The 26,283-nt window shown below is 62.1% G+C and overlaps 1 protein-coding gene across 5 annotated transcripts; it reads right to left on the reverse strand.

Annotated features, from left to right (window-relative positions):
* Nucleotides 1-2,213: 2,213 nt before the first annotated feature.
* Nucleotides 2,214-25,832, reverse strand: HCFC1 (host cell factor C1). 5 transcript variants are annotated; one of them, XM_082680942.1, is made up of 26 exons: nucleotides 24,674-25,832; nucleotides 19,074-19,222; nucleotides 18,756-18,916; nucleotides 17,985-18,193; nucleotides 16,989-17,073; nucleotides 16,387-16,493; nucleotides 15,145-15,324; nucleotides 14,703-15,062; nucleotides 14,303-14,463; nucleotides 13,609-13,806; nucleotides 13,010-13,234; nucleotides 12,815-12,919; nucleotides 12,196-12,415; nucleotides 11,733-11,875; nucleotides 11,445-11,583; nucleotides 11,084-11,304; nucleotides 9,036-10,470; nucleotides 8,674-8,837; nucleotides 7,570-8,014; nucleotides 6,811-7,128; nucleotides 6,495-6,613; nucleotides 6,262-6,399; nucleotides 5,746-5,931; nucleotides 4,839-5,139; nucleotides 4,354-4,417; nucleotides 2,214-4,123 (listed from the first exon to the last, which is right to left on the reverse strand). In XM_082680942.1, exons 1-26 carry the CDS (start codon nucleotides 24,864-24,866, stop codon nucleotides 4,084-4,086), a joined length of 6,066 nt encoding a protein of 2,021 aa, XP_082537068.1. In that variant the 5' UTR covers nucleotides 24,867-25,832; the 3' UTR covers nucleotides 2,214-4,083. The 5 variants fall into 5 exon arrangements, with proteins under 5 accessions (XP_082537068.1, XP_082537067.1, XP_082537066.1 ...); XM_082680941.1 differs by having other exon boundaries at nucleotides 6,811-7,131; XM_082680940.1 differs by having other exon boundaries at nucleotides 6,811-7,131; nucleotides 7,570-8,143.
* Between the last annotated feature and the right edge of the window lie 451 nt (nucleotides 25,833-26,283).

Raw genomic sequence — 26,283 nt, forward strand, 5'->3', positions numbered from 1 at the left:
GAGGAAGGTCCGGGACGGGGGGCGGGGGGGTCCAGCAGGGGGCTGGACAGGGCGGGGCGCGGGCCCCGGTGCAGCAGGAGAGAGCAGCTGGAACTGGCTGAACGCCTCGGCTCCTCTGACCTGGGCCCCGCAGCGGGGCAAGTCCTCTCTGATGAACCAGCCCCTCAGCACCTGACCTGTTGGCCCCAGTGACGGCAGCTCGAAGGCCAGGCAAGAGGGGGCATCCTGGGCCCTCTCCGCCGTCACACCCTCGAGTTCTCCAGGTGTATCTTCTAGCACCCGTATCTGATTTTCACTTCACGGCTCTGTGACTGTCTGATTAGGTCAGGTGCTCTGAAGAAGGCTGGCCGAACTGTCACCTGCTTGCCCAGCCAACGGAAGAATTATGTGGAGGGGGCGTTCCAGGGACCCTGGGCTCCCAGTGGGGCTCAGGGAAGCTTGGCCTTTAGGGTCCGTCGCCCCGTCTTCCGGAAGGAGGGACAGCAGCCCAGGAGTGTCCTACAGCCCTGGGACAGGGGCCTGGCGCCCCTGCGGCTCCCGCAGCTGTGCGCTGGTCCCGACAGCACGGGGGACCGGCAGCTGGTGTGCCCTGTGGCTGCTGTGCCCCTCCACCCTCCGCCTTCCCTCGTGCCTGCGGAGGGGGGTCCCAGCCGTGGGCCCAGCTGCGCTGGTGTCAGCCGCCTGCCTGCGGATCCCCTGCCTTCCTGGCACTCTGTCTCCCTCATGCCTAGGCAAGGAGGAGCCTTGCTATGGGGAGGGTTCTAAGGTTCTTACGGGTGGCCCCCAGCCCTGGGTCCCAATCCTGAGGTGAGAGCCGGCGGCGTTCCCGTCCCTGTGCGGGGACTGGAGCCCAGTATTTTGAGACCGGTGCTGAAGACACCAGCCGCGTGGCCCTGGCCGTCCAGAGAGCCGTGCAAGTGAGCAGAGGGACGACGGGTGGGCGGCAGGAACCTGGCGCCCCTCCCCCCCACGCTGTGAGCATCCACAGAACTGCGTACCATGTGTCTGGCAGATCTGCACAGGCCCCTTCTTTCCCGAGTCCCCCAGGTGGGCCCCCCTCCCCCGGCTGCCCCGCATCCCCCCACCCCCCACCCCCCTGCACGTTCCTTCTCCTGCTCTAGCCTGAAGGACACGTGCCTGCCGCTCTCCCTGGGCCTCTGTCCCCGCCAACCTCCAAGAGCTGTGAGGCGCCTGGGCTCTGAGTCAGGTCAGAGTCGGTGTGGTGGAGGCCCGACAGGACCCCACACTCATGAGACCCCGCGCTTCCAGCGGAGGGAGTACCAGGGACAGGGGCGCACTCTGGGGGGCCTCTTGGGCGAGGCGCCGTTGGGCGTCCGCGGGTTAGAGAGGGAGGAGGTGGCTTTTGGTACCAGAGCGACTTGCCAAGAGCGGGGAATGAGGCAGGGCCCCCGGATCCCTGTCAGAGTGCGGGGCCCGCAGCGAGGTGCTCCCCTCTGCCCCGCGTGGCACCAAGGCTGTGCTGAGCCTCGGCCGCCTCACCCCGCGCTCTGCGGAGCTCCCGTCTGGTCCACGCTGAGGACGACCTCTGCCCGTCTTACCCTGGGTACGGCACCACCCTAGCGATAGCAGCCCACCCCAACAGTGCAACTGTCACAGTTGGTTCAACAGAAGCTCTGCTGCCCCCCCCTTGGGGGCCCTGGCCCGTGTGCAGGAAGGGCAGACAAGGAGTCACTCGGGCAACGCCCACTGAGCACCAGACGGGAGGAGCCACCCCTCGGTTGACGCCGGGCTCTCCTGCAGATCTGACATCCCGGGGGCTCTCCGGGGTCTGTGAGCGCTCAGTGGCAGGTGCTCGGCCCTGGCCAACCGTCCGAGGAGGGTGGCGGCTGGTGACCTGCCAGGCCTTGGACCCAGTCCCCTGTCCGCTGGTTGGGGAGAAGGAAGGTGACCTGGTCTCCACACAGGGAATCGGCAACACGTGTCCAGGGAGCCCCTTGGCCTGTGGCCTGCGCTCCGGCCGCCATCATGGGATCTTCTGTGGGCAACCTGGTCCTAGTGTAGCTCAGTGCCAAGGTCACAGCCCACAGAACTGTGAGACACGGGAGCCAATGGAGAAGCAGAATCCCGCTCACAGCAGGCCCCGCGAACAAGAGGCTCCCTGAGGGTTCTGGTGAGCCCTGTGGGGCCCAACTTCCCCACCTCAGGCAGCCTCCTGTGGGAGCCCCAGACACAGCAAGACGGCAGATGGTTATTTCAAAAAAAGTCTTTTAATTGTTCAAAATAGCACAAAACGACATCGCACTATGGTAATATTGAGTCACGGGGGTTACTCTACATTAGATGAACAAGCTTACTGTTTCCAGAAACAAGAGATCAACGGGTGCTCGGGAATAGGGATGGGGGGAAACAACGGGACCAGGCGGTGGGCTCCAAGGTGACTAAACATGACGTTTTCCACAGCGAAATATACTATAATACAACAAATCAGAGGCCCCAGAGGGCGTGGGCCAGGGCCGGGGGTTTGCAGAGGCTGGGGTGCCCCCGGCCACAGCTGCGTCTCCAGGGCAGAGAAAGGGGTTTTGAAGAGACCGGCTGGTCGTTTCAAATCCTTCTGTGCGACCCGCCTGCAAGTCTCACTCGTTGCCTAAAGCTTGGGTGTGGGGCAGCAAGCTGTCACTAGCCATTCCAAGCAGAGCCCCAAGCCCACCAAGCCTGGCCCAGGAGGACGGGCCCAGCTTGGGGACTGCACTGTAAATTCACAGAGTCAGTGGCACCACACAACTTGCCCTCCCAGGTTGCCTCTGAGGCCAAGCTCCCCTCCATCATGCACCAGCTTTGCCGAGAGAGGGCGGCTGCAGGAAGCGGCAGTTGTGGGTGTTGGATGCTCTAAGCAGTCATGCCGGGGAGCGAGCCTGGGGGTCGTGGAGAGTGCTGTGGCCCCAGGACTGGCTGTCAGGCCGCGGCCCGCACCTCCACACCATCCTCCTCAGCAACCTGACTGACCTCGGGCTCTAGCGGACTCTGAAGCTCCCTCTAGGTGTGGAGCAACTGCCCGTGGGGAGTGAGGTTTGACGGCTCACCCTCCTTTGTCCCAGAGGCCTGGGGACAGGCAGAGGGGCAGAGGACAGGGGCCAGAAAGAGAAAACCGGGCTGGGCAGCAAACACCAGGCCCACAGGGGAGATCCCATGCCTCTCCTACCCTGGCTGCCCCAGCTTCTCCTCCAGAAAGATCCCTGCCAAGGCTTAGCCAAGGAGAAAAAGAGTTTAAAAAAAAGGGGGGGGGAAAAAAAGATACACATTCTGTACACAGCTAACAACAACAACAACAACAACAAAAAAAAGGGACAAAACCCCACACGCTAAGGCTAAAATTACAATAAAAATGTTAACTCCGTCAACTTCAACTTAAAAAAAATACAACAAATGCAGCAGTTGGTGATGTGGCCCCTAGCCCCAACCCCAGACAGGCTGAAGCCAGGCTCCGTGGGCGGCTACTCTACGCCCCAATTGGGAGTCGGGAGGTTTTCACAGAACACTGCTCAGGCCACCACGGGGTTCCTTCTCCACCTCTTTCTTTTTCTTTCTTCTCTTTTTTTCAAATGGGAAAGAAGAGGGGAGGGAGAAAGAGGTGGGTGTACGAAGGCCTCTGAGAAAATGTGTCAGCTTCCCATGGGAGTGCCAGGCAGGGCGGGGTGGGAGAAGCGGAAGGGCGGGCGGGTGTCGGGAAACACTAATGGAAGAAAATGCAACAGAACCAGACAGACACCCAGTTCAGGGTGCGGAGGCGGGGGAAGGGGCCCAGGGGGGCACCTCTCCTCGGCTTCCACGCCCACCCCCCACTCCTGGGGCCTTGGTCCCCTGGCAGGCGCTGGGCGGGGAGAGGAAGGGGGGCTCTTCCACATCTGCCTTCTGCTTCCTCCCCACAGCAATGGTAAAATGTGCTTTCTCGAGATTATTTTTAAAACAGAGGGAGAGAGAGAGGGAGAGAGAACGGGCAGCCGGTGTGGCGGCTCGTGAGGGCAAAGTGAGCGCCGGGTGGGCGGGGCGGGCAGGCCCGGGCGGGCGGCGGTCCTGAAGCAGAGGGGGGTCTGGAGAAGCAGCCAGGCGCAGGGCAGCTGCCTCTCACTGACCGTCTGCCTTCGATTTCTTTGGAGCGGATTTCCTTGGGAGACGGGAGGCAAAGGCAAAGCGAAAAGCGTCAGCTGGGTCCCCACGGTGAAGCGAGTGGGACTCATCGGGGGCTCTGGCTGGGCCCTAGCGGGGCGTCGTGCCCGGTTAAGCAGCCCCCCTCGCTTAAGGAGAAGGCGGGCCCTACTGTCCCCACCGCTCCTTCCTCCCGGGATCCGCCTACCCCTGGCCTCAGAAGGCTCTTGAAAGGCACTCCCTGCTTACATTTCTGGAGAGGACATGGGCCGCTTGCTGGCCGGCTTGGCGCCAGAGCTGTCCTTACTGGTTTCTGAAAGGAAAGAGGCCAACAGTGAGTGAGCAGCTCAGCAACGGGGGTGAGACGACTCCAGTGGTGCAGCTGAGGGAACGAGAGTGGGGACGACGCCCGTGGCCCCCCCAACCCCGCGCAAACTCTTGACGGAGCAGCCCGAGGCCTCTGCTCCCCACCCCATGCCTCCTGCTGCCGGTCTCGGCAGCCCTTCCCGCCCCCAGCAGCCCCGAGCAGTTTCCTCTGCACCCCCAGATGAGGCGAGTAACCCTCCACTCCAAGACACCTACCCAGGGCCCTAGGCCATCACCCGCCCCAGAATATAAAGCCCCCAAGTCCAGCTTGGAGCCGGGTGGTCCCGGCGACGCTCGCGGGGCTTTTCCCCGCCATCCCCCAACCTCTCCCTAGAGCTGCCCAAAGGAGCCCAACGAACAAGACCCACCTTGCAACCACCTGACTTGCGTGGCTGGGCCGTAGCCCTTCTCGTTGCGGGCAGCGATGCGGAAGATGATGGCGGGCTTGGTGGTGTAGTCGATGTGGGCGTTGGAGAGGCTGGAGGACTGCACGAGGCAGGAGGGGCTGGGCCCACAGTACACCCGCATGAAGGCCAGCTGCGCCGGGGTGGAGCTCTTGGACTCGCCCCCAGACTGCGAGCTCTGGATGGCCAGGTACACCGAGTACTCGATGATCTTCCCAGAGGTCACAGAGGGCGGCTCCCAGGTGAGGTGAGCGCCATCTGGACTCTGGAACCGAGGGGGCAGAGATCAGGCTGGGCCATCTTCAGCCTTGTGACTTATTCCCACCCCGGCCACCCGGGTACAGAGGGCCTAGAATGCTTCGAAGCCTCCGGAACTGAGTGTTCATACTTCACCCTCCTCCTAACACAACAAAGCTATTTCAGAGCAGAGCTCCAGGAGCTCCAAAGAGATGGCTTCTTCTGCCCCCACCCGGAAGGCAGCCTGACGCAACAGCACGATACAACCAACGGGACTCCAGCAGCCTTCCCAGCCCCGCTCTGCCACCTAGCATGTGGCTCGTCTTTTAGCCTCTTGGCGCCTCAGTCTCCTCATCGGGGGTTTAAGGATTAGATGAAGGAGCACGTGGAGCACAGCACACAGTGTGTCAAAAGGGGGAGGCGGTGGCAGGGGCACGGGGAGGAACTTGCCCTCGTCTCCCTGGCCATTGCCGACAGAGCCAGGACCAGAAGCCTCACCGCAGAGCCAGCTGGCTCTGCCCGCACCTTGGGGCCCCCTCCCGAGTCACCCCTGCCGGAAGCCAGCACGGAAGAGGGCGCTGAGCGCACGGACTCAGCCGAGGACAGAGGCTGATCCCAGGGCAAGAAGACTCACTTTGCTGATTTTAATGGCACAGGGGGCCCCCGGGAAGCCAGGCAGACACGTCTTAAAGGCTGAGATCTCGCTGAAGGGCCCCCGGCCACAGGCGTTGACCCCGGCAACGCGGAACTTATAGGCGGTGCCAGGCTGCAGCTCCTGCTTGCGCAGCTGGTTATAGTCGGGCACCGCGCCCGAGTCGTCCTGCGGGAAGAGGCCGGGCGAACAGGAAGGGAGACACGGAAGTGCCTGACGTGAGAGGGCTGCTGGAGCGTGGCTCTGGGGCCAGCAGAGGAGTTTTCTACCCTGGGGACGATGCAGGTCCACACAGTGGGGTGGGTGGGCCGGGGAAAGGGCAGCCACGGCAGCCCCTGCACGACAAGGCGGGGACAGGGCAAGGTGGGCCAAGGCTGGCCTTCACAGCCACTTCAAGGGTCACAGGGAGAGAGGGGGGCAGCCCTAAGACAGGCGTGCCCCCGGGGAGCTTGATAAATCCCTACCCACCCGGGGGTCTCAGCTCGCGGGGACACTTACATCCGACGGAGCAGCGTCATCAGGTGGCAGGAAATAGTGTGTCACCATCACGTTGGTGCCTTTAATGACCCCCACATCAAACCACTGGTTCTCTTTCTTCACGGGGGCTTTGCTGGGCGGGGGTGGCAGGTCTGGCTTCTGCAAGTCAGAGAGGGGAGAAGAGATCAGGCCCTCCACCCTCGGGGCCCAAATGCTGCACCCCAACCCCCGAGTCCCCGTCACTCCAGACTCACTACGCCCAGGGACTCGATGCCATTGGCCACTTCCGTCAGGGTAGCCGCGGCCTGCAGCTTCGCGGGACTGGCGACCACGACTGGCTGGGGGGCCACAAACGTGTTGGACGGAGCCAGGCCTGGGAGTAAAGATGGCATCAACAGGAAAGGCCCCGGAGACCTGGCTTTTGCGTGGGAGCCCTTCCCGCAGGCTAGAGGACACGCCCGCCTCTGCACGGAGGGGCCCGGGACCAGCGCCGCCCCCCACCCCCACCGCCGCCCCGAGACTTTCTTCCGCAATCAACCAAGTTCCCTGGGGGAGCAGGGCCCCACTCACTCTCAGTGGCTGTGGAGGGCAGCAGTGCCACGGTGCTGGGCGCAGCCCCGGCCAGCTCGTTGAGGCAGTTGCTCTCGATGGTCGGGTCGTTGAGGCTGTCGGCAGGGGCCAGCGCCTCCGTGGGGAGGTGGTGCTGCTGCTGCTGGGCCTGCGCCTCCTGGAGCTGCTGCTGCTGCACCAGGGCGGCCAGCTCCTGCTGCGTCAGCACGATGGGGATGGTGGTAGCCTGGCCCTCCTGGCCCTCGGCCGACAGGTGGCTCAGCTCCGCCTGCGTCACAGCGGCCGCCGCCTCCGACGTGTCCATGGGCTCCCCGGTGCCTGCTCCAGGTGGAGATGACTTCGACTTAGGAGGAGCGGCAGGTGGGAGAGCCCAGCCCCGGCTACCCATGGTCACCGCCCTCCCGGAGCTAGGGGCAGCCCTGGTGCCCTGGTGGGTGCCGGCCCTCAGAGCCTGTCTCTCGGACCTCGTCTCCGGCCCACCTCTACCCTGCCCTCCCCCGCCCGAGAAAGCCCGCTTCCTTCCTGGGCGCCCAAGTCAGTCTGCCCTCCCCGTCAAGTCTGCGGCGTGCTGCCCTGGCGGGAAACAAGCCTCCTCTTCCCAGGCTGTCACTGGGGCCCGCCAGCCAGGGCTGCCAGCAGGGAGGCTCCAGAACCCCGGTTCCTCACTCCTCCCGAGGAGTCCGTCTTCCCCTCGGGGCTCCCACCTACCCTGAACCAAAGACAGTGGGGTAAGCCACCTACCGTGACCCCAGCACCTACCCATGACGGCCTGCTGCGCGGCCTGGAGCACGGCCTGGATGGCCAGGGCCTGGGCTTCCTCTGTGGCCGCGGCCTGGGCGGCCGCTTCAGCGGCAGCAGTCACCGCCAGCTCCTCGGGGGTGAGCCCCGTTACCATGAGGGTGGTAGTGCCCGCCTGGGCCTCGGCCATCAGCTCTTGGGGAAGTGACAACTGGTCTACTTCGGACTGCGTGGGCGGTGGCGGCTGGACCACCACAGTGGCTACCACGGCTGAGCTGGCAGGCTCCTGGCCTGAAGACGGGTCCCCCGTACTGCTCAGATCCACGGCGGCCTGGAGCTCGGGGGCCTGGGAGGCTGACAGGACCTCGGCGGACTCCCCCATCAGGGGTGCGGAGGCAGGCTGCAGGAGCTGCCGTGGCGGAAGCTGCTGGCGAGGCCCTGGAGAGGCCTGGAGCTCCTCTGGGGGCTGCAGGATGTCAACAGCAGAGAAGGGCATGTCAGAAGTTTCTGTGTTGGCTATGGTCACTGTTATCGTGGCCGGGATGGGGACTTCGGTGGTCAGAGCCCCTGGGGTAGTCTCGGTCACTGATGAGATCTTCTAGAAAGGGAGAGAAGCCCCTGTCAGAGGGAAGGAGCGGGAGGCCAGAACCAGGCAGACCTTCATCTTTCCCTGTGGGCCAGGATTTGCATTCCCCAGGGGCCGCCACGACCCCATCTGATGAGCAGGGGCAGTAGGTCACTGAGCAGTGGGGGGCGTGGCAAGAGGAGTGGAGACCCGCGACCTGCCGGCCAATTTTACCCCATCCTCACAGAGGTCTCCCGGCCTCGCCAAAGGGGCCCTCAGACTCCCGCTGTGCCACTCTTACAGGCGACAGCCGAGTAACAAGCCATAGGAAACAGCTACAGAAAGAAAAGCGCCCACCAGACACCCACCAAGCCTGGGGGTCTCCTGCGCCCTGCCCTGTCAGGCACGAGGCTGCCCTTCTATGGTCTGGAAAAGGAACCAGGAGTGGCGCGTGCCTGGAGCGAGAGCGACACCTGGTGTCCAATCCTGGAACAGCGCAGGCCTGAAGGGCGGTGGGCAGCAGGGAGGCAGACAGAGGGGGGCGTTCCGGGGGCTCTTACCGGCACCGAAGGGCCCGGGACCGGTGTGGACTGTGTCACAGTGGTCACGGCCCGTGTCAGCGTGGAGGACACCGTTGTCGTGATAGGACTGGAACCAGGGATGTTCACGCCGTCGCCCTGGGTGCTCTCCACCTCTCCCTGGTCGCTGGCAGGCGGCGGGGGGTCTGCGGGGGGCAAGCGGAGAGCGGGATGACAGGCCCCCCTCCAGCAGGGTTTCCACCCAGCTCTGCCAGCAGGGGACACCATCGCCCAGAGGACCCGCCCAGGCTAGTAAACCGAGCTCCGCGGAATCAAACCGAAGGCCTCTTGCTGGGGCCTGGGCCCCGGGGAGCACGGGTGCCAGGCTGGCCGCCTCCACCTACCTTGGTTGGAACTCATGTTGGAGGTGACGGTGGTGGCCGTGTGCGTGGTGCCTGTCTCGTGGGTCTCACAGGGTGGGTTGGAGCACACCCTCTGCGTCGGGAAAGGAGCCAGCAATGAAGCTCCAGCCTGGGGGGTAACTGCGGGCGGTGCCGCCCCCTCCAAGCCGGACTCCAGGGTTCTGTGGGAGGGCGCGGCGTCAGGGAGCAGGGCGCCCATGCTGACTGACATGGTGGTACCGGTGGAAGCCGTCTGGTGCGTCTCACAGGGGCGGCCAGCCGGGGGCTGCTGCCCACCCTCTGGCTGGCCCGCACCCCCGGTGGACGTGGCGGTGGTGGGCGTAGGGGTGGTGCCTGTCTCGTGGGTCTCGCACGGGGGGTTGGAGCAGACCTGCGTCACGGTGGCCGAGGAGCACAGCAGTGCCTCCAGGGCCTTCACAGTCACAGCGGCGCCAGGCGAGCTCTCGTACCCAAGCGCGGGCATCCCCTGCACCTCACTGGGTTCCCCGGCACCCACGGTAGAGCGGGCCGTGGTGGCGGTGTACGTCGTGTGGGCGTGATGCGCCTCTGGCTGGCGCCCCACGGATACCAGCGGGCCCAGGCCAGCTAGGGGGCTACCCTCACCACCAGGCCTGACCTGGGTGCTCAGAGGGCCCAACTGCACGAGCGTGGCGCCACGGCCACCAGCCTCCAGGGCCAGGCTTGGTCTGAAGAGCGGGCCAGCTGAGCATGGGGCCCCGGTGGCCATCACAGTCATGGTGGTGCTGGTCGCGCCGGTCTGGCGGGTTTGGCACGAGGGCTTGACAGAGCCCTGGGCTCCCTCTGACGCCCCGGCAGCCATGCCGACCCGGACCACGGCGGGCACGGTGCTTGCCACACAGGTGTACCGGATGTCTCGCCGCTGCCCGGCTCCGATGCCCGACATGGCGGTGGTGGCCGTGCTGGTGGTGCCCGTCTCGTGGGTCTCACACGGCGGGTTGGAGCAGCCGTGCTGCCCAGCCATGTTGGAGGTGGCAGTGGTGGCCGTGTTGGTGGTGCCCGTGTCGTGGGTCTCGCACGGCGGGTTGGAACAGACGCGAACCACACTGCCGTTCTGCTGGCCCACTGTGGAGCTCACGAGAGAAGCAGCTGCCTCTTGTCTGTCGCAGACAAACTGCACCTGGGTGGGCTGCGGGTGTCCCCCGAGATTAGCCACGACGGTGGTGGTGGCTGTGTTGGTGGTGCCCGTCTCGTGGGTCTCGCAGGGCGGGTTGGAGCACACCAGTGTCACAGTGCCGGGCTGCACGTCACCCTGGCCTGAGTCAGCGATGGTGACCGTGGCCGTGGGCTGTTCTGTAGTAGGCGAGGCCAGAATGGACACGGGGAGGTCGTGCACAGGCTGGGCCTCGACCCCGCTGGGCGCTGTGATCAGAGTCACCTGGGTAGGCTGGGAGACAGGCTGGGGGAGAGGCCAGATGGGAAATTAGTACAGCATCCCCTACGCTGGCTGGGACCACCAGCTTGGCTCCTAAAGCAACAAAGCTGGCAAATCCAGGACCTGCTCACCCTCTGACCCCAAGAAACTGACTCTCTCAGGAACCAAGGAAGAGGTACTGCATCACCTCAAGGGCCACAGGGACTGGGAAGGGGCTGGGCGGGGGGGAGGCCTGGGCTGGGAACCCTGCTGACCCCAGGCTGTACCAAGGCCAGCCACAGACGCTTCACCACTTCACCAGGAATTCAGCTTACAACGTACGAAGAGAAAGATGCTATATGCACCCCAAAATGAATTGTCGTACCCTCTACAGTATCACGAAAGAAAAAGCCTAACGCTCAAACGCTAAAAATGGCTGAAATACATTATCTCAGCACGACACGCTATCAAACGGTGACTAAGAATCGCAATTACGTGGCTACAGGGAAACCGTCCTACGGGTGCCACACACGGGAGGGAAAAAAAGGACCCAGCTGCACATGGCAGCAGAAGGAAGCCTGGAGAGGGTGGCCCCAACGTGGAGACCGGAACCCTCAGGCTGGGCCCGCGCTTCCACGTGCTCTCCCGGCTGCCCTACCTGCATGGTGATGGTGGGGGTGGTGAGCCCACCGGCCGCCGTCAGCGTGGTCTGTGCCGCCGACACGGTAATGGCAGTGGGGTTGATCACTTGGCTCGAGAGGGTGGCGATGGTGCCCAAGGTGGTGATGGGTGTGGCCAGGGAGGCACTGGTGCTGTGGCCCCCGGCCCCGGCGAGGCTGGTGGACACGGTGCCTGTCACGGTGCCTAGGGTCGTGACGCCTGAAGGCAGAGAGGGAGGCGGGAGTGGGATGTGGGAGGAAGCCCGCTGTTGGCACCGCCTTCCCGGCAGCTTTTCTCCCTGGGCAGGCGGGGCCGGGGCGCACCCTGACTCTGCCCCACTCCCCCCGCGGCCTACACACCTGTTGTGCCCTTCACGACCAACGTGGTGACAGCCGGCTTGACAGCGGAGACGGTAACGGGGGTGACCAGGCGGACGCCGCCCATGGGCACGGTGCGGAGAATGGTGCCCGGCTGGCCGGGGGCTCCCTTCAGCACCACCTGGGATGTCAAGAGGAAAGCAGCCTCACATCACATGTGGGCTGGCCAGACCCTGCGCTGGCCCTCCCAGGCCCCACGGGAAGACCCACGTGGCCTGCTGTGCTCCCAGACTGGACCCTGGGGTGAGGAGAGGGCCAGGCACGCCGCACCTGGGTCACTCCTTGCTGCCCGTGGCCAGTGGCGATTTTGGGAACAGCAGTGATGATTTTGGCGGGGGCTCCAGTTCCGGAAGTCATAACCTTGGTGGTGATAATGGTGATGGGGGACTTGATGCCGGGAGTGCTGGTCACACCTGGAGGAGAGGGGGGCAGCCTGGCTTCAGGCTGGGCCACGAGGGACAGCGCCGGCCTCCCACCCGGGCCTGCTGCCGGGTCCCGTTTCTCTTGGGCCCCCTTTCAAGCAGTTACTCCTGCTGCCCCTTGATTAAAACAAAGAAGTACCAACTGTAGCCGTAACCCCTGCTACCTCCCGACATATCTTAAGGAAAAGGCAGGGAGAGGGTGGAAAAGAGGGGAAAACCAGAAATGGAAACACGTCGCAGCCCGCCCTCCATCTGCCTGCCTTTTCCCTCCTGACATGGTCCCTCACCAGCACGCTGGAGGAGGCCCCTACCCGTGGCGCCCGCCTGCGTGATGATGGCCGACATGGGGATGGTCTTGATGATAGTGGTCGTGCCGGGCTTGGTGGTGCTGGGGGACACGCTGCTGATGCCCAGGATGGTGGGCTTAGTCCCTGCCCCGCTGGCCTGCGTGGTAGTGATGATGGTGGTGGGCTTCCCATCTGCTGATGTCACCAGCTTCAGGATAGTCCCAGCTGGCAGGGGCCCTTTGGTCTGTAAGGGGAAAACACGCAAAGACGGGGTGAGGTGAACCGGCATCACTGTCAAGATGAGAAATGTTTTTTTTTTTTTAATTTTTAACTGAAACACAGCTGATCTACAATGTTGTGTTAGTTTCAGGTGTACAACTAAGCGATTCAGTTATACCCATATATATCTATCCATCCTTTTTTTAGAAGAATGGCAAGTTTAACAGTGACTCTGGTCTGGCTAGTCTCCACTGGCAGCCCAGGCAGCTCAGAGTATTCTGAAGACCGAGGGTGACAGGACCAAGCAGTAGGACCTTCTGTGCCATCAGTGTTCATGGGATCATGTCTAGCCAGGGATGCGAGTTCTAACCCCAGGCCAGCGCCCACTCTTGCTTGTGTCACAGTCTGGAGCCCACGAGCTCACCTGGATGATCTGAGTCACCGGGCCTGTAGACGCCTGGCCTGTGACTGCAGAAGTCTGAACTGGTTTGGTCTGGACCACTGACATCACTTTGCCCAGATTGGAAATCTGAAAAGGAAGACGTGGAGCACAAAGAGTGATCCAGAGACCAGTCAAGGGCACGGCCTGGGCTGGGCTCTCCTGGCACCCATCACTCACCAGAGCACTGCCTCCTGGGACAGAGATGGGGCTCTTCACCAGGGTGATGGTCTTGGTGACCCCACCCACCACTGTGGTCACCACCTGTGCTTGCTGGGCCACTGTCACAGTCCCCGACTTGTGTACTGTGATGATGGGGCGGGTGGACGTGTTGGCGGCAGAGGAGACAGACGTCCCCACCTGGGCGGCTGCAGTCTTCAGCATGCGAGTGGCTGGGTTGCTCACCTGGAGGGAGCAGAGGAGAGTGGTGGGCGGGGCAGAGAGCACCCCAGCCTCTGCCTGGAATGGCGGGGGTGCGCACACAGCAAAACTCTAGCCTGCCTTGCCCCATGCGTGCATGAGTGAGTGCGTCCCTAGCTCAGTTTGGTTTACCTTTCCTCTAGCAAAGCAAGGGAGGACACACACTGGGCCAGCAAGTCTAGCCTAAGGCTGCCACACCCCTATAGCTATCAGCTTATTCCACAGCCCACAGCAAACACGTTACGGACCTACAGCCTCTGCGGGTTGGTCCAAAGCCCGGAAGGAGTGACCGCTGTCTGATCACAGTGCCCAGAAGCCCCCGGCCCCAAGGCTGAGAACCAGGCCCAAGGGATGCTCACCATGACTGGCGAGGAGGCCACCTTCACAGTGGCTGGGAGGGTGGTGGTGCCAGGTGTCACGGCCACAGTTTTGACGATGGTGGTGCCGGCCGGGACACTCAGCACCGTGGGTGCCGAGGAAGGAGGGATCTTCTGGGTGGCGGCAGCCGCGGCTGCCAACGCCGCCATGCCACTCATCTGCGGGTTGCTGCCGATGACCTGCAGCAGGCGCAGGGAGTGTGAGCCCACAGGGAGTGCCAGGCCCGCGGCCACCACACTCCCTGCTCCACGGCCTTCACCAGAACCCGCCTGGCTCGCCCTGAAGTGGCACCTCTCAGCGTCAGGACTGCTGGGCCCTGCTCTACTGACCCCAGACGTGGACTCCTACCACTGATGAGGCACAGCAACCTGGCAGCAAGAGTTACGAGTAGTTCTGGATCTTTCCTAAAGACCACGGAGACAGATACAGCTCTCTCCTCAGGGGGCTGAGTCAAACCCCAGCTGGCTAGATCCTCCCCTCAGGCTCCAGGACAAGAAAATACACATTTAAAATGCCCTCGAGGTCAGACGGGCGGTTCTGAGGCACGAGCTTATTAACCCTTAAGTTAGTGCCGAGTGGTCGCCTCATCAGCGCTTTACGGGCGCAGGATGAGCGGGACTCGAATCCCGCCAGCGCACCACCGACCGCCAGGAAAGCCCCGCCCTAGCTTCTCACCGTCCCCTGGGCGCTCTGCGTAGGCACGACCATTCGCACGCCTGCGGGAAGGGAGGTCACAGTGACGGGGGCTTTCCCAGCCTGGCTGGCAGGTCGCATGGTGACCAATGGGGTTCCTGTTGTAGCCTGAGGACCGGTCACTTTGAGAACAGCAGGGACACCTGGCAAGAGAAGGGGCAGAGGCGAACAGCTTCTGTGACCTGCTTGTGCTTCAAATCTGGCCCTTCCAGACACCCTCAGTGACAGCCTCCAAGGTCGGGACCGAGGTCCCCCGCCACCACTTGGCCACAAGCCTGCACGAATGGCCACCAGGTGTGCTGTCTGTCTAGCGGTCCTCACTCGGGCACGTGACCCCCTGGTGGGCCGGATCTTGCCCTTGAGAGCCCGGCCCCCGGCTCACCTTGAGTCCTGGCTGCGGCAGGCACGGAGATCGAGCTACCAGGCACCGTCGGCAGGACCTGGATGGTGGTGGTGGTTGGGGTGGTGGCGGCAGCCTGGGGCAGGAGCGTGATGCCTACTTGGGTCAGTGGCTGCACAGCAGGCGCGGCTGCTGCTGGGGCAGGGCTCTTGGGAGGGTTGGCAGGCACAGACGGGACTGGATTGGGTGTAGGGGAGGTGGCAGTAGCAGCCGTGGCAGGAATGTCATATTTCTGGAGCTGCAGAAGATAACTGTCGGCTGTTGCCACAGCCCCCCAGCTCACCTCCAGGGAGTTGGTGTTGGCTCGTACCAGCTGTACCCGGGCCGGGGGCGGTGGCTTTTCTGTAAGAGAGCACCGCTGGTGAGAAGGCGGCAGCAGAGACTTCAGGGACGGGCATGGCAGCTCTCCTCCGGTCGGCCTTACCCGTTTCCAGGTACCAGAGGTCCTTGCAGCAGACCTGGTTGTTCCAGGCCTTTCGGTAGCCGTCACGCCCACTCCAAATGTACAGGCGGGTGTTGATGGCTACAGCACAGTGGCCGGCACGGGCCCGGGGAATATTGTCCTCCAGCGTATCCATCAGGATGGTCTCCCAGGCCATGGTATCTGGGGAGGGCAGGATGTGGAGGTCAGTAGGGGGCAGAGGAATAGACAACCCCCAAGGGCTCTTTGGCCTTTTGCTGTCAGGGATGGGGAATTAAAACCAGGAAGTCATCAAAGATTACTAAATTAAGACAAAGACAAAAACAAAAACAACTCCACATAGCAAAAAGACCGTAAAAAATTATAAACCACAAACTACAAACTGGGAAAACTATGTGAAACACACAGCCAAAGGTTTCCCTTCTCACACATCAAGCAACACAAGAGCCTCTAGAAAGAGATGGGTGAAGAGGAACGCAAGTTACAGAAAAGGTGACAAGAGGATCCGAGGAAAAATACATACCCTCACTCACGATTAAGGCAAACTTAACCCAGAGGGTGCCTGGCAGTTTGATGTTCGTGCTGGTGCAGCCAGGGCTCAGGGTGAGCCAGGGGAGGGAATGGGGGCTGGCCCATGGGGAGAGTCAAGTGCCTACCGGGCTCCGCAAAGAGCGAACTGTTTACCGGCCTGGCAAACACTGCCAGGGGCATCTGTGTGTACAGCAACATCCCTCTGAAAGCAAGTCTACCTCTAGGTCTTCCTCTTTGAATACAACTGCACTTGGCGAGAATGGTGTGAGGATACTCACGAGCAGCGTTGGTGCAAGTTTTGACACCACGAGAGCAATTCAAAAGAATGAGGCCACTCGCCCTGCAGGGATGGGATGGTCTCCAGGACAGAGTAAATGCAAGGGTCAGGGGCCGCACTGCGTAGAGCAGGCCGCTGTCCTGTTTCCTCGGTTTTAAAGGAACCTAGAGGCAACGCTCGTGTATATAGCAAAGTCCCTGCAGGGTGGGTGAGAAACCACCAACAGGAGACAGGAGGGATGCTCTGCGTGGTTACGCTGGGTAGGAAGAGCCTATTCAAAAGACGCAAAGGAGGAGCGTCCCTCAGAGCACTTGGGCCACTGGCTACTCCTGGCGGATTCTAGAGGCACGGCCTAGAAGCAGCTCGGCTCCCTGTGCTCCCCACACAGCTTTCAGGCCGAGGAGGCCGCTCTGAGCCCAAGCCCGAGGAGGCCATACCCAGGTTGAGACAAGCCAGTGTGTTGGTACACTTCCACTCCTTCTCGTGTGTGGCCACTTTGACGTCATCCATGACGAGAGGCACCCAGCCACCAAACACGTACATTCTGGGACGAGGGAGGGAAGAGTAGGAGAGGATTGTAGAGGAGGTGCCAAGCTAGAGGCCACCTCTTCCATCCAGAAACTTCTGAACACACTTGGTCCTCTAGCTCTCCCCAGGACGCACGAAGCTCTGAACGTGGCCCTCTCCTACTTGGTGGCTCAGCCCTCACAAGAACTGTGTCACCTCCAGTATGTGGAGCCTCGGTTTAGCTCACCTAAAGCTCACCTCAGTCCCCATCGTTCTTATATTCACTTTGGGACTTTGGCATTGACAAAAACACTCAGCTGCTGGCGGAGAGGACGGTCTGTGCCCCTCTACCCTCTGTCTTTTCTCAGTCCCCCAGGGTCATAATGGAAAGACGGGGCTGCCGAACGCCAGCCCAGCCAGAAAGAGGTCTCCTCAGGCCTTAGGGGTTGCTGGAAGGAAACTGCGAGCCCACGGGGGTGGGGGTGGGGGTGGGGGTGGGCTAGGAAGGGAAAAGCCGTGGCTGGCTGCTCACTTGTTTCCTATGGTCGTAGCCGAGTGGAGACTTCGAGGAAGAGGTGCCACCCCGCTGAGGCTGGGCTTATTCCACGTCAGAGTCTCTGTGCAAAGCAATGGGAAGGGAAGGTTACCCATACCAGGTCGGACACGGGCCCTCTGACCCACAGGATGTGCCCCGGACACAGGGAAGGTGCGGGGAGGCAGGTGCTGACCCAGCGCAAGAATCCATACCTGGCCTCCTTACAGCCCATGGGAGGCCCTCCGATCACCAGGTGCTGGCATTTCCCAAGCTGTGTTTACCATCCTCTGAACTTTTACTGAGCACCCACTACAAGCCAGCACCGCTCCTGGGCTGGGGTAGGAGCGGCGGGCGCACCTTCTGACTCCCGGCAAGACGCACTCTCTCCCACACCGCCTCCGCCACCTACAGAGCTGCTGCTGCTGGGGATTCTGCTCCCGAGACACTGTTTCTTTCGAGCACCGATGCTGCCCCACAGGACCACCTAACCCTCCAGACATGTGTGGTCGGCCACCTTCTCCCCTCAGCCTTCTTCAGGTCGAAAGCCTGAACTCCTTTCAACCGCTCCCGCTTCCCCACCTGCCGACCAGCCCGAGGAGTCCCCACGGCTCTAAGGGCATCTGTACATCCCCTCTGACTGTGACAGACCAGGGGGCTCCGCTCCTGGCACAGCCTGACCACTGACAAGTCGACAGGGACAGGTGCTACCTCATCTACACAGTTCCATTCTAGAAAGGCCCTTCCCTCTCCCCTCACTCTCCTGGAAGACAGCAGACCAACTCAGCCAACCGAGCCTTGCTCTTTCTTCAAGCAACGCCACAAGCTCGGGGCAAAGATGACAGCCCCAAATGGGTCCTATCCTGACCCTGCAGCAAGTACAGGGCTAGGCGGGACACTCCCCTCCCTGTGAGCCCCAACTCAACACCCCACACCGGCCGCCCAGCAGACCAGCTTCGCGCCAAGACTACTGGAGCCGCCGCACCCACATCTTACCAATATCCAGCGTCCAGAGGTCCCCCAGCCTGCAGCCACTCATCCCTCCATAGATCACCAGCTTGGACTTCTTGTTGTCTTTCTCGGTGTAGACCACTGCAGTGTGGGACTCCCGGGGTGGGGGAAGGACGCCGTAAGTGATGGGAATGTCCCAGGCTACCACTCCAGAGCCTGGCCGCAGTTCCAGGATGTATAAGTCATTCAGGTACCTGGAGAAGAACAGTCAGTTATGGCGGGCCACCGGCTTCGATGGGTGAACAGTGGACTCCTGGGGAGACAAAGGGGGCTGAGGCTGTGCGAACCCCAAGGTCTTCTACCTTCGCCCCGAAGGAGGGGCTACCAGAAGCTCCAGAGGAGGAGAGCAAGGAGAAGAGGAAGAGCCGGATGGGGTGTGCCAGTCTGCCCTGCACACGAAGCTGGGCGTGACATGAGGGCCTCCCGGGTGAAAAGGGGGCACCATCTCAGGACTACCTCCAAACTTCAGAAAGGACAACAACCATCACGAAGATTGCAGGCAGCAGATGCTGAGAAGCAAAGCGCCAGCTCTAAACTGGGTCTGAGGAGCAGGAACCAGCCCAAGGCAAGGTGGGTTTCTACCTCCTGGCCTGGCCCTCCTCCCGCGAGGCCTCCTCGGGGTTAGAAAGCTCCTTAGAGGGCATCCAGTGCCACCCTCGTTTCACAAAGGAAAGGCACTTGGTACGGCAGGCTTGGCTGCTATGTGAGCAAGCACCCGCCTTCACGGGATTCCACGTGAACAGGACAAAGCCTCACCTCGGAATGTTGTTCTTGGGGTCCTCGCTATCGTTGGCCAGACCTCCAAACAGGTAACATTTGTTGCCCACAAGGGAGAAGCTGTGCCCGAGCCGAGGACACGGAGGGGGCCCGTTTTTGGGCGTCTTTGCTTTGAGTCTCTTCCACTCCCACCGGCTTGCCTGCAAAATGAAGACCCAGTGATTAGAGCGGGGATGAGCCGGCCACTGGCCGCACAGGGAAGGGCTGGTGCTGATGAGGGAGGGACCTGAAGGGAGCGAGAAGGTCCTGGGTGACATGGGGCCTGCCCCCGCCCCTGCCCCAACAACCAGGGCCCACCTGGAGCTCGTAGAGGTCGTTGCTGTATTTGCCGTACTCCACCATCCCGCCAAATACCAGCAGGCGAGTCCCATCGCACACAAAGCCATAGGCTGCACATCCAGGAGGGATGTCCCCTCTCACGGCCGGGATGAACCACTGGTTGGTCGCTGGAGAACAAAAGTTAGCAGAAGTCAGAACTCCTCGGGAGCCCCTAGAACCAGAACCTCCACCCCTCTTCCTCCCCACACCCACCAGCCTTCAAAATACAGTCTAAGAAAGGAGGGGCTGAGGCACTGCCTCTCTTCCCAAGGATGTGGGACTTTCTCCTTTTACCATCCAAGTGCCAGCCCTCTATCCAAGCCATCTTCCAAACTCCTTGGCCTCAGAGGCCACCTCAAAACAGCCTGTGATCACCCTGCTTCTCATCACGGTCGTCTTAAAAAGCAGGAAGTCACTGACCAAGAAAATTCGTCAGCTTCTGGCGATGTGGCCACCTCCCGCCACTCTATGGGTCATCGGAAAGAAACGTCTAACACCCAAAATACCGTCCAGGGGCCCGTGGCTGCACCTCTAAGTGGCCAAAAGAGCTACCAGTGCAGGCTGGGAGCAGCAGCCTGCGGTATAGGCTGGGGAGGGCCATGGGGGTACGAATCAATCTCTACTGCTGTTTCCCGGGTGACGGTCCGGAGCAGCCCTCCCCCGGGCCCACCCCCTCCCCCCTCCCCCCTCCCCCCTCCAGAACACGGGCAGAGGTGGCGGCAGTCAGTGCCAACTAAGCTGCCCAAAGCCCATCGCCTCTAGCCGGGCTGGAGCTCCCAACCTGCCCCTGCTCTGCCTGGCATCCTTGCCCCTCCTGGGCCACCGCCCTCACGTCTGCCATGCCAGGTCTTCCTGGAAAAGTCCGGGGGCAAACGCTGCCCTCTTGTGAGGGATGCCTTCTGTCCTATGTTATTTGAAGGGCCATCCCCTAAAACATACACCACACTCTCTCCGAAAACCCCAAACCGGCAGCCGACTGCAAATCTGATTCCACGCCCCTCGATCACTTTTGGTCAAACGTAGGCAAGTGAATTGGGACTGAGGGGCCAGTGGGCAGGGCACGGATCTGGGAGCGAACAGAGCCCCTGTGGGGGCGTGACAGGAGCCGGGACAGCACGGTGCACCCGGTCCCTGACCCCGTCCAGGCTGGGTAACCCGACTCTACCTGCAGCTGGGCAGAGAGGCCTGCCCCACCCCGCCGCCAAAAACACACCACACCTCCCGAGGTAAAGGCGCCCGGCTCGCCGCTTCCCAAGTGTACACGTTAGTTTGCAGTGGGCTGTGGGTCCCGTCCTCAGTTCAGCAGCCAGCGGGCCTCCGGGTCCCCTGCCTGCTCTGCACGCCCAGGCCCCAGACCCCCGCGCTCCACCTCGTCCTACCGCGCAGCGCAAAGACAAACCAAGAAGAGCAGCAGCTTTCCAGGCTGGAGCCATCAGCCCTGCCCGAACTGGGGGAGATGGCCTCCCGCGGGGCCCGGAAGGAGCTTCATCCAGGTTCCCGGGATTGAAGCCGCCACAGACCTCTGAGCCTCCCTCCGTGGACAAAGGAACAGAGACCAGGAGTGGAAGTAACTTACCCGAGGTCACAGGGCCAAACACACACACACAGATGAGAACCTTGTCACCGACTTAAAGTGACTGCTAGGTGCCCACCTGAGGGCCGGGAGGAGGCTACACGGGAAACGGCAGCTCTCTCGTCACATGCCACCACTGACTCAGCGGGCCGGGCTAGAGGGACCTGTGACGTCCTGACAGCTCATTCTACAGCACCCAAGAGGGGCTGATCTCATTCTAGAGCACTCCAGGCAGGGCAGGGGCTCTCTGCACCGCCATCAGGAGCAGTCTGTCAGGAGGCACAGTTTCTGGTCTGAAGCCAGAACCTGCCGCTCTTCACATCACCTACAGTCCCAGTTCTACCCTGAGATGGCAGCTGCCCCCAATCATGTCATCTCTCGCTCATCTAGCGGGGCGGGCGGCGCATGACCCGACCTCCGGGTCCCTCCTTCTCCCTAGGCTTGGGCTTGTCGCCACTCTCGGCTGCGAGGGGGGCCGAGGAAGGGAGGCCTGTACCCAGGAGGCGGGAGGTGGCCGAGCCCCTCCCCCCGCAGCTGCCTTCCCGCTCGGCTGAGGCTCGAAGCGGGGGTGGGGGTGGGGGTGGGTTCTCAGAAGGGGTGACATGGGAGCGGGGCCTTGAAGGCTGAACAGGACTTCCCGACAAGTGAAACCAGCCGCCGGGCCGAGCAGGAAGTGACTGTGAGAGCAAGAAGGACCCAGAACGGAGGGGGAACGGGTTTGAGATAAGCTCAATTTAGTGACCAATTAGCCCCAGGGACAGAGGAACAGGGAGGTGTCTCCAAGGTGGTGGCCCGCACCCCTTAACTGAAGGGCGAGACAGCCCGACAGTCTCGGTGACGGCCTGTATTCTGCCTGACTCCACTGCCAGCCAGCAGGGTGACCCTGGACCTGTCACTTCCCCTCTCAGACCCCAATTTCCTCATGTGCAAAAACAAGGAAGTTCCACTAGATGTTTTCCAAGGCTCTTTCCGGTGGTATCAGTTGCAGACATTCGAGAACCACTGAGGCAGACCAGCCTTGGGCCACTGGTTTGGCAACCAGCCACACCCTCCCCTCACCAGGGCGCACCCCACTGTGTCAGGGCCGGGTCCTCCGAGTAATCCGCTTTGCTGTTGAAGTAAAATTCCCCGAGGTCAAGGACAGTTGCTACCCTAAGATCTCCCAAAGGCCTGTGAAGTGTTCCACAGCCACCAAAGAGGAAGGACACACACTTTCTCACACACACCCTTCAAGTGCACACCTGCCACCCCCAGCCCCGTCACCCCCCCCCCCCACCGCCCCGATCTCTGAGCTGACCAAGACAGCGAGGCAAGCACGTGCCCCCTGGAGCCCTTTGTCTTAGCAACGGGGAACTCTCTCCGAAGGGCGAGTCTCTCTGAGCACTCATCTTGCAGAAAGAAAAGCACTAGAGAGTATGCTCTGACCTCGTTTAAAACAAAACCAAGGGGCTTCCCTGGCGGCACAGTGGTTAAGAATCCGCCTGCCAATGCAGGGGACATGGGTTTGAGCCCTGATCCGGGAAGATCCCACATGCCACGGAGCAACTAAGCCCGTGCGCCACAACTACTGAGCCTGCGCTCTAGAGCCTGCACGCCACAACTACTGAGCCCGAGTGCCACAACTACTGAAGCCCGCGCGCCTAGAGCCCGTGCTCCGCAACGAGAAGCCACCGCAACGAGAAGCCCACGCACCACAGCGAAGAGTAGGCCCCATTCGCCGCAACTAGAGAAAGCCCGCGCGCAGCAACGGAGACCCAACGCAGCCATAAAGAAAGAAAGAAAGAAATTTATAAACAAACCAAAACCAAGGTAAGCAGGAGGCTGGCTGTCAAGACAGCAGCTAAGGATGCTGCGCATCTGTGCCACGGCTGGTGGGAGAGAGGCAACACCAAGCCTGTCTTTCTGAGAACAGCAGGAGCTCGAGGCTCTGTCAAATAGCAAACACTCGGTGAGGACAGGGGAGCTGGGTCAGCTAACGGCTCTCCCGAGAAGTCACCGAGGGAGTTCATAGGGCACTTTCCAAACTGCTACCCTGGAGGAATCCAGGGCTGCAGCCCTTCGGAAGGCTGGCTATCCTCTACTATACAACACACCCTTGCAGATGGGGAATGAATTAACGCCAAAGGGCTCGATTCATTTTAATAAACTAATGAATACGCAGAGGCCCCAGGAAGCAGTGGACTTTGGAGCTGATGGTAATTAGGCCCCTGCCCTACTTTCTAAAATTGTCCTTCCTTGCCAAGGAGCCTGCTCCAGGCCTTACGAGAATGAAGTTGGTCCAAGTAGTTTAGGAGCTTCTGCTCAGGGCAACGGCCTCTCTAAAAACAGCCCTGCCCCTCAGCCTTACCTTACCCGGCTAATCGCTGCCGCTGCAGCTGTCTGAGCTGGCACAGAGCACCACCAACCAGCCCAGCCTCACTGGAGGCAACAGGTGCTCAGACCCACAATGTGAAGGGTCACCGGCAACCCACCAGCCTCTTGAAAGTCAACTTTGTAGGGTCAACAACCTACAAGATGCAGAGAAAACTAAACTCTGTGCCTTGGGGGAGGCGGCGGTGGGGAGCACCCAACCGAGAGCCCAGCTCCAACCCTCAGCACTCCAACCAACACCTTATCCCAGAGCAACCTCAAAGCTGGAAGGAGGTGCCCAGGCCCGAGGACACCGTACCAACAGAACCCTCGGACAGGATGGCTCTGGGGCCAATGGAGCTCGCCAGATGAGATGGCGCGGGGGAAAGAGCTGGAAGCCGGCCCCTGGCCGCGGCTGACCCGAACGCGACTGCGAGCTGCGGAGGGGAGCTTCCTCAAAGCACGCTGCCTGAGCTGGGAGGGGGTTTTCCGCAGCCCCGCCTCCACCTCTCAGGCTGGGGACTGGACCGGAAGGCACCCAGGCCCACCGCTCCCGGCGAAAACGCCCGCCGAGCCCCTCCCTCCGGGCCAGGCGAGGTCCTGCGGGCCAGCGTCCATTCAACAGGCAGCTCGGGCCCAAGGAGGCGCCAGGTGTATCAACCGGGCCAAGTGGCCGCCAAGGGGGAGGGGGCCGCAGGAGGATGCGGCTAAGCCCTAGAGACTTAGCGGGGACACCAGGCAACAGGCCGAAGGCGAGCCGGCACGGCAGCAGCACCCGGAGGCAGAGGCGCACCGCAGCCTCCAGCTATGACCGCACCTTGCTTGCCCCTCCCAACCAACCAGGCCCGGGCTTTGGGGGAGGCATGAGAACGGGCAGGGGAACCTCCTCAGCCTGCTGCGGGATCACTGGAATTAATTCATCTCTTACATCAAAGGATCCCAGATCGAGACAACATGAAATCTGTAGAGAAACGCTGGAGAAGTCAACGCTGCAAGAGGGAAGCAGCAATGTCGTCTGACCTGTGGGTCCCCAGGAGACGGTTACGCAGCGCAGCACACAGCCCGCCCCCCTCCCCCAGGTCGGGATTACGCTGCTCAACTCTGCCCCTTTTCTCGAGACGGCGACCTAATCTGTAATCTAGAAGTTGTCATTTCTCCCGAAAGAGCACCAGAGATGAGGAAGAGCGGACCAGGCGCAGGAGGAGGGAGGAAGGGGGTGGGACTCTGCGCCAAAGGGACGCATCCGCCCGCCTGGCGGGGGTAACGGTGTCTGTCTGAAGTCACCGCCGCGGGAGCCGCCCCCGCTCCTTCACCAGCCAGGGTACAGGCTTCCTCTCCAATAATGAAAAGCGCCTCTCAAACACATGGGAATCAGGGCTGGAAGAATGGGAAAAAGAGCAAGGGAAAGCAGAGGTGCCGGGCAGAGCAAACCGTCTCGGACGGGAGAAGTAGCACCTCGGTGCGGACGGAGAGGGGGAACAGGAGGCGGGGGAGAGGGCTGCAGGGGAGGGGAGGAGAAGGCGGGAGACGGAGGAAGGAGAGAGAGGGAGGAGGGACGGAGGGAAGGAAGGGGAGAGAGAGGGAGGGAAAAGGAGGGAGAGGGAGGAGATGAAGGGCGGAGGGAAAGATCCGAGAACCCAGCGGGCTTTGCACTCACCCGTGTTGTACACGTGCAGTTCGTCCACTATCCCCTCGTTGCCGCCGCCAAACACCACGATGAGCTCCTTGATGGCCACGGCGCGGTGGCCGTGGCGGGGCCGGGGCACTGGACCCGACCAACCCACCACTCGCTTCCAGCGGGGCTGCAGGAGCACTGCTGGCGAGTTGGCGGGTGACACGGCCGAAGCCATAGTTCCGGGAAAGGGCGCGGTGGAAAAAGTCACCAAGCGAGAAGGGAGGCCCCCAATTCCACTCACACACACCCCCTTTCGTCTAAGGCGTCTCGCACAGAGAAGCGCTTCTTCACACAGCGGTGAACGGCTCCATGGAGGCCGCCATCTTAACTATTCTCCTTCTCTTCTCCTCTTCCCCTTCTTCTCGCTCACCACGTCTCCTTAAGAGCCTCCTGAAGCTGTCGAGCGCCTAGACCCGAGAAGCTGGAGGCCGCCGAGTCCCGCCGCCCTGACTACTTGCCTGGGAGCTCCCACTTAGAAGCTCGAGCGGGAGGCCCTGGGAGCCGCCATCTTGAGCCGCCTCTCTCTCCTCCCTTCCTCAATCGTAGCCCTCCCCCGCCGGAAATGGCGGAGCCCCGGCCCGGTTCCCACACCCTCCCCAAGTCTCCTGCACTGGCCGGCTTCCGGGGCGGGTGGAAATGAGCCACAAGCGCCGCGGTTGTCCCAGCCCCGCCGGAGCTCAGACCACAATTGTGGGAGCCGCCATCTTGAGACCGTCCCGCTTCCCCGCCCAGCGCTTAGTGCAGAGGCCGCTCCCTAAACAGCCTCGACACTTGGAAAGAATAGAGGCGCGCCGGAGGCCAGTGAAACGAGCTTGAGTTCTCGAGGGCTGCTCGGAGGCTCGCGCCGTACGGCTCGTGAGGTCTCGAGCGTCTCCCTTTAGTCCGCCTCTGCTGCTCAGGCTGCGCCTGCCGCCCTGGGAGTCGCCATCTTGAGACTAGCTCCCCCTTCCCCCCTATTCTCTTCCTCTTGGGTCAGTTCTTCCACTGCAAACCAAACGCAAGGCAGCGTCCGATCCTCGCTTCCCTCCTTATGACTCCTTCCCACAGGAGCCGCTTCAAAGAGGCAGAGTTAGGCCCCGAAGTGGCAACTGTACGGCAGGAGGAGCGGTAACGGCAGGGCGCTCATGCCTCCTCCCTGGGAGCCGCCATCTTGTGTGAAGAAGTAACAACTAAACATGGCGGCGGCGGCGGTCGGGCGAGGGGGCGGAGTCGGGCGACGTCACTGTTTCCCCCCACACCCCACCCTCGCAGGCTTCTCCTCCCGGCCGAGGCTTCTTAAAAGAACCTCGCGCTGCCTCGCGGCGAGGGACCGGTGCCGCTGCGCGCTTTGCTTGGGGTCAGGCCGCGCTCGGGTCAGGCACAGGCGTCCCCAGCCCTGTGGCCGCCGAAGCGCGCCTCCACGCCTCCGCCCTGGGAGCCGCCATCTTGCCACTTCCCCTCGCCCGGCCGTCCGCGGGCGTCAGTAGCGACTTTCAGCACAAAACAAAGATGGCGGCTGCGGCATCTGGGGAATGCCCGGATGAGAATGCCTCAGACGCCGTTGGCCCCGCCCCCTTGGGAACTGCCCCCTGGGTCGCTGAAGGGACACACGC

Source organism: Grampus griseus (assembly GCF_964374135.1).
Source record: "Grampus griseus genome assembly, chromosome: X".
NCBI classification, from domain to species: domain Eukaryota; kingdom Metazoa; phylum Chordata; class Mammalia; order Artiodactyla; family Delphinidae; genus Grampus; species Grampus griseus.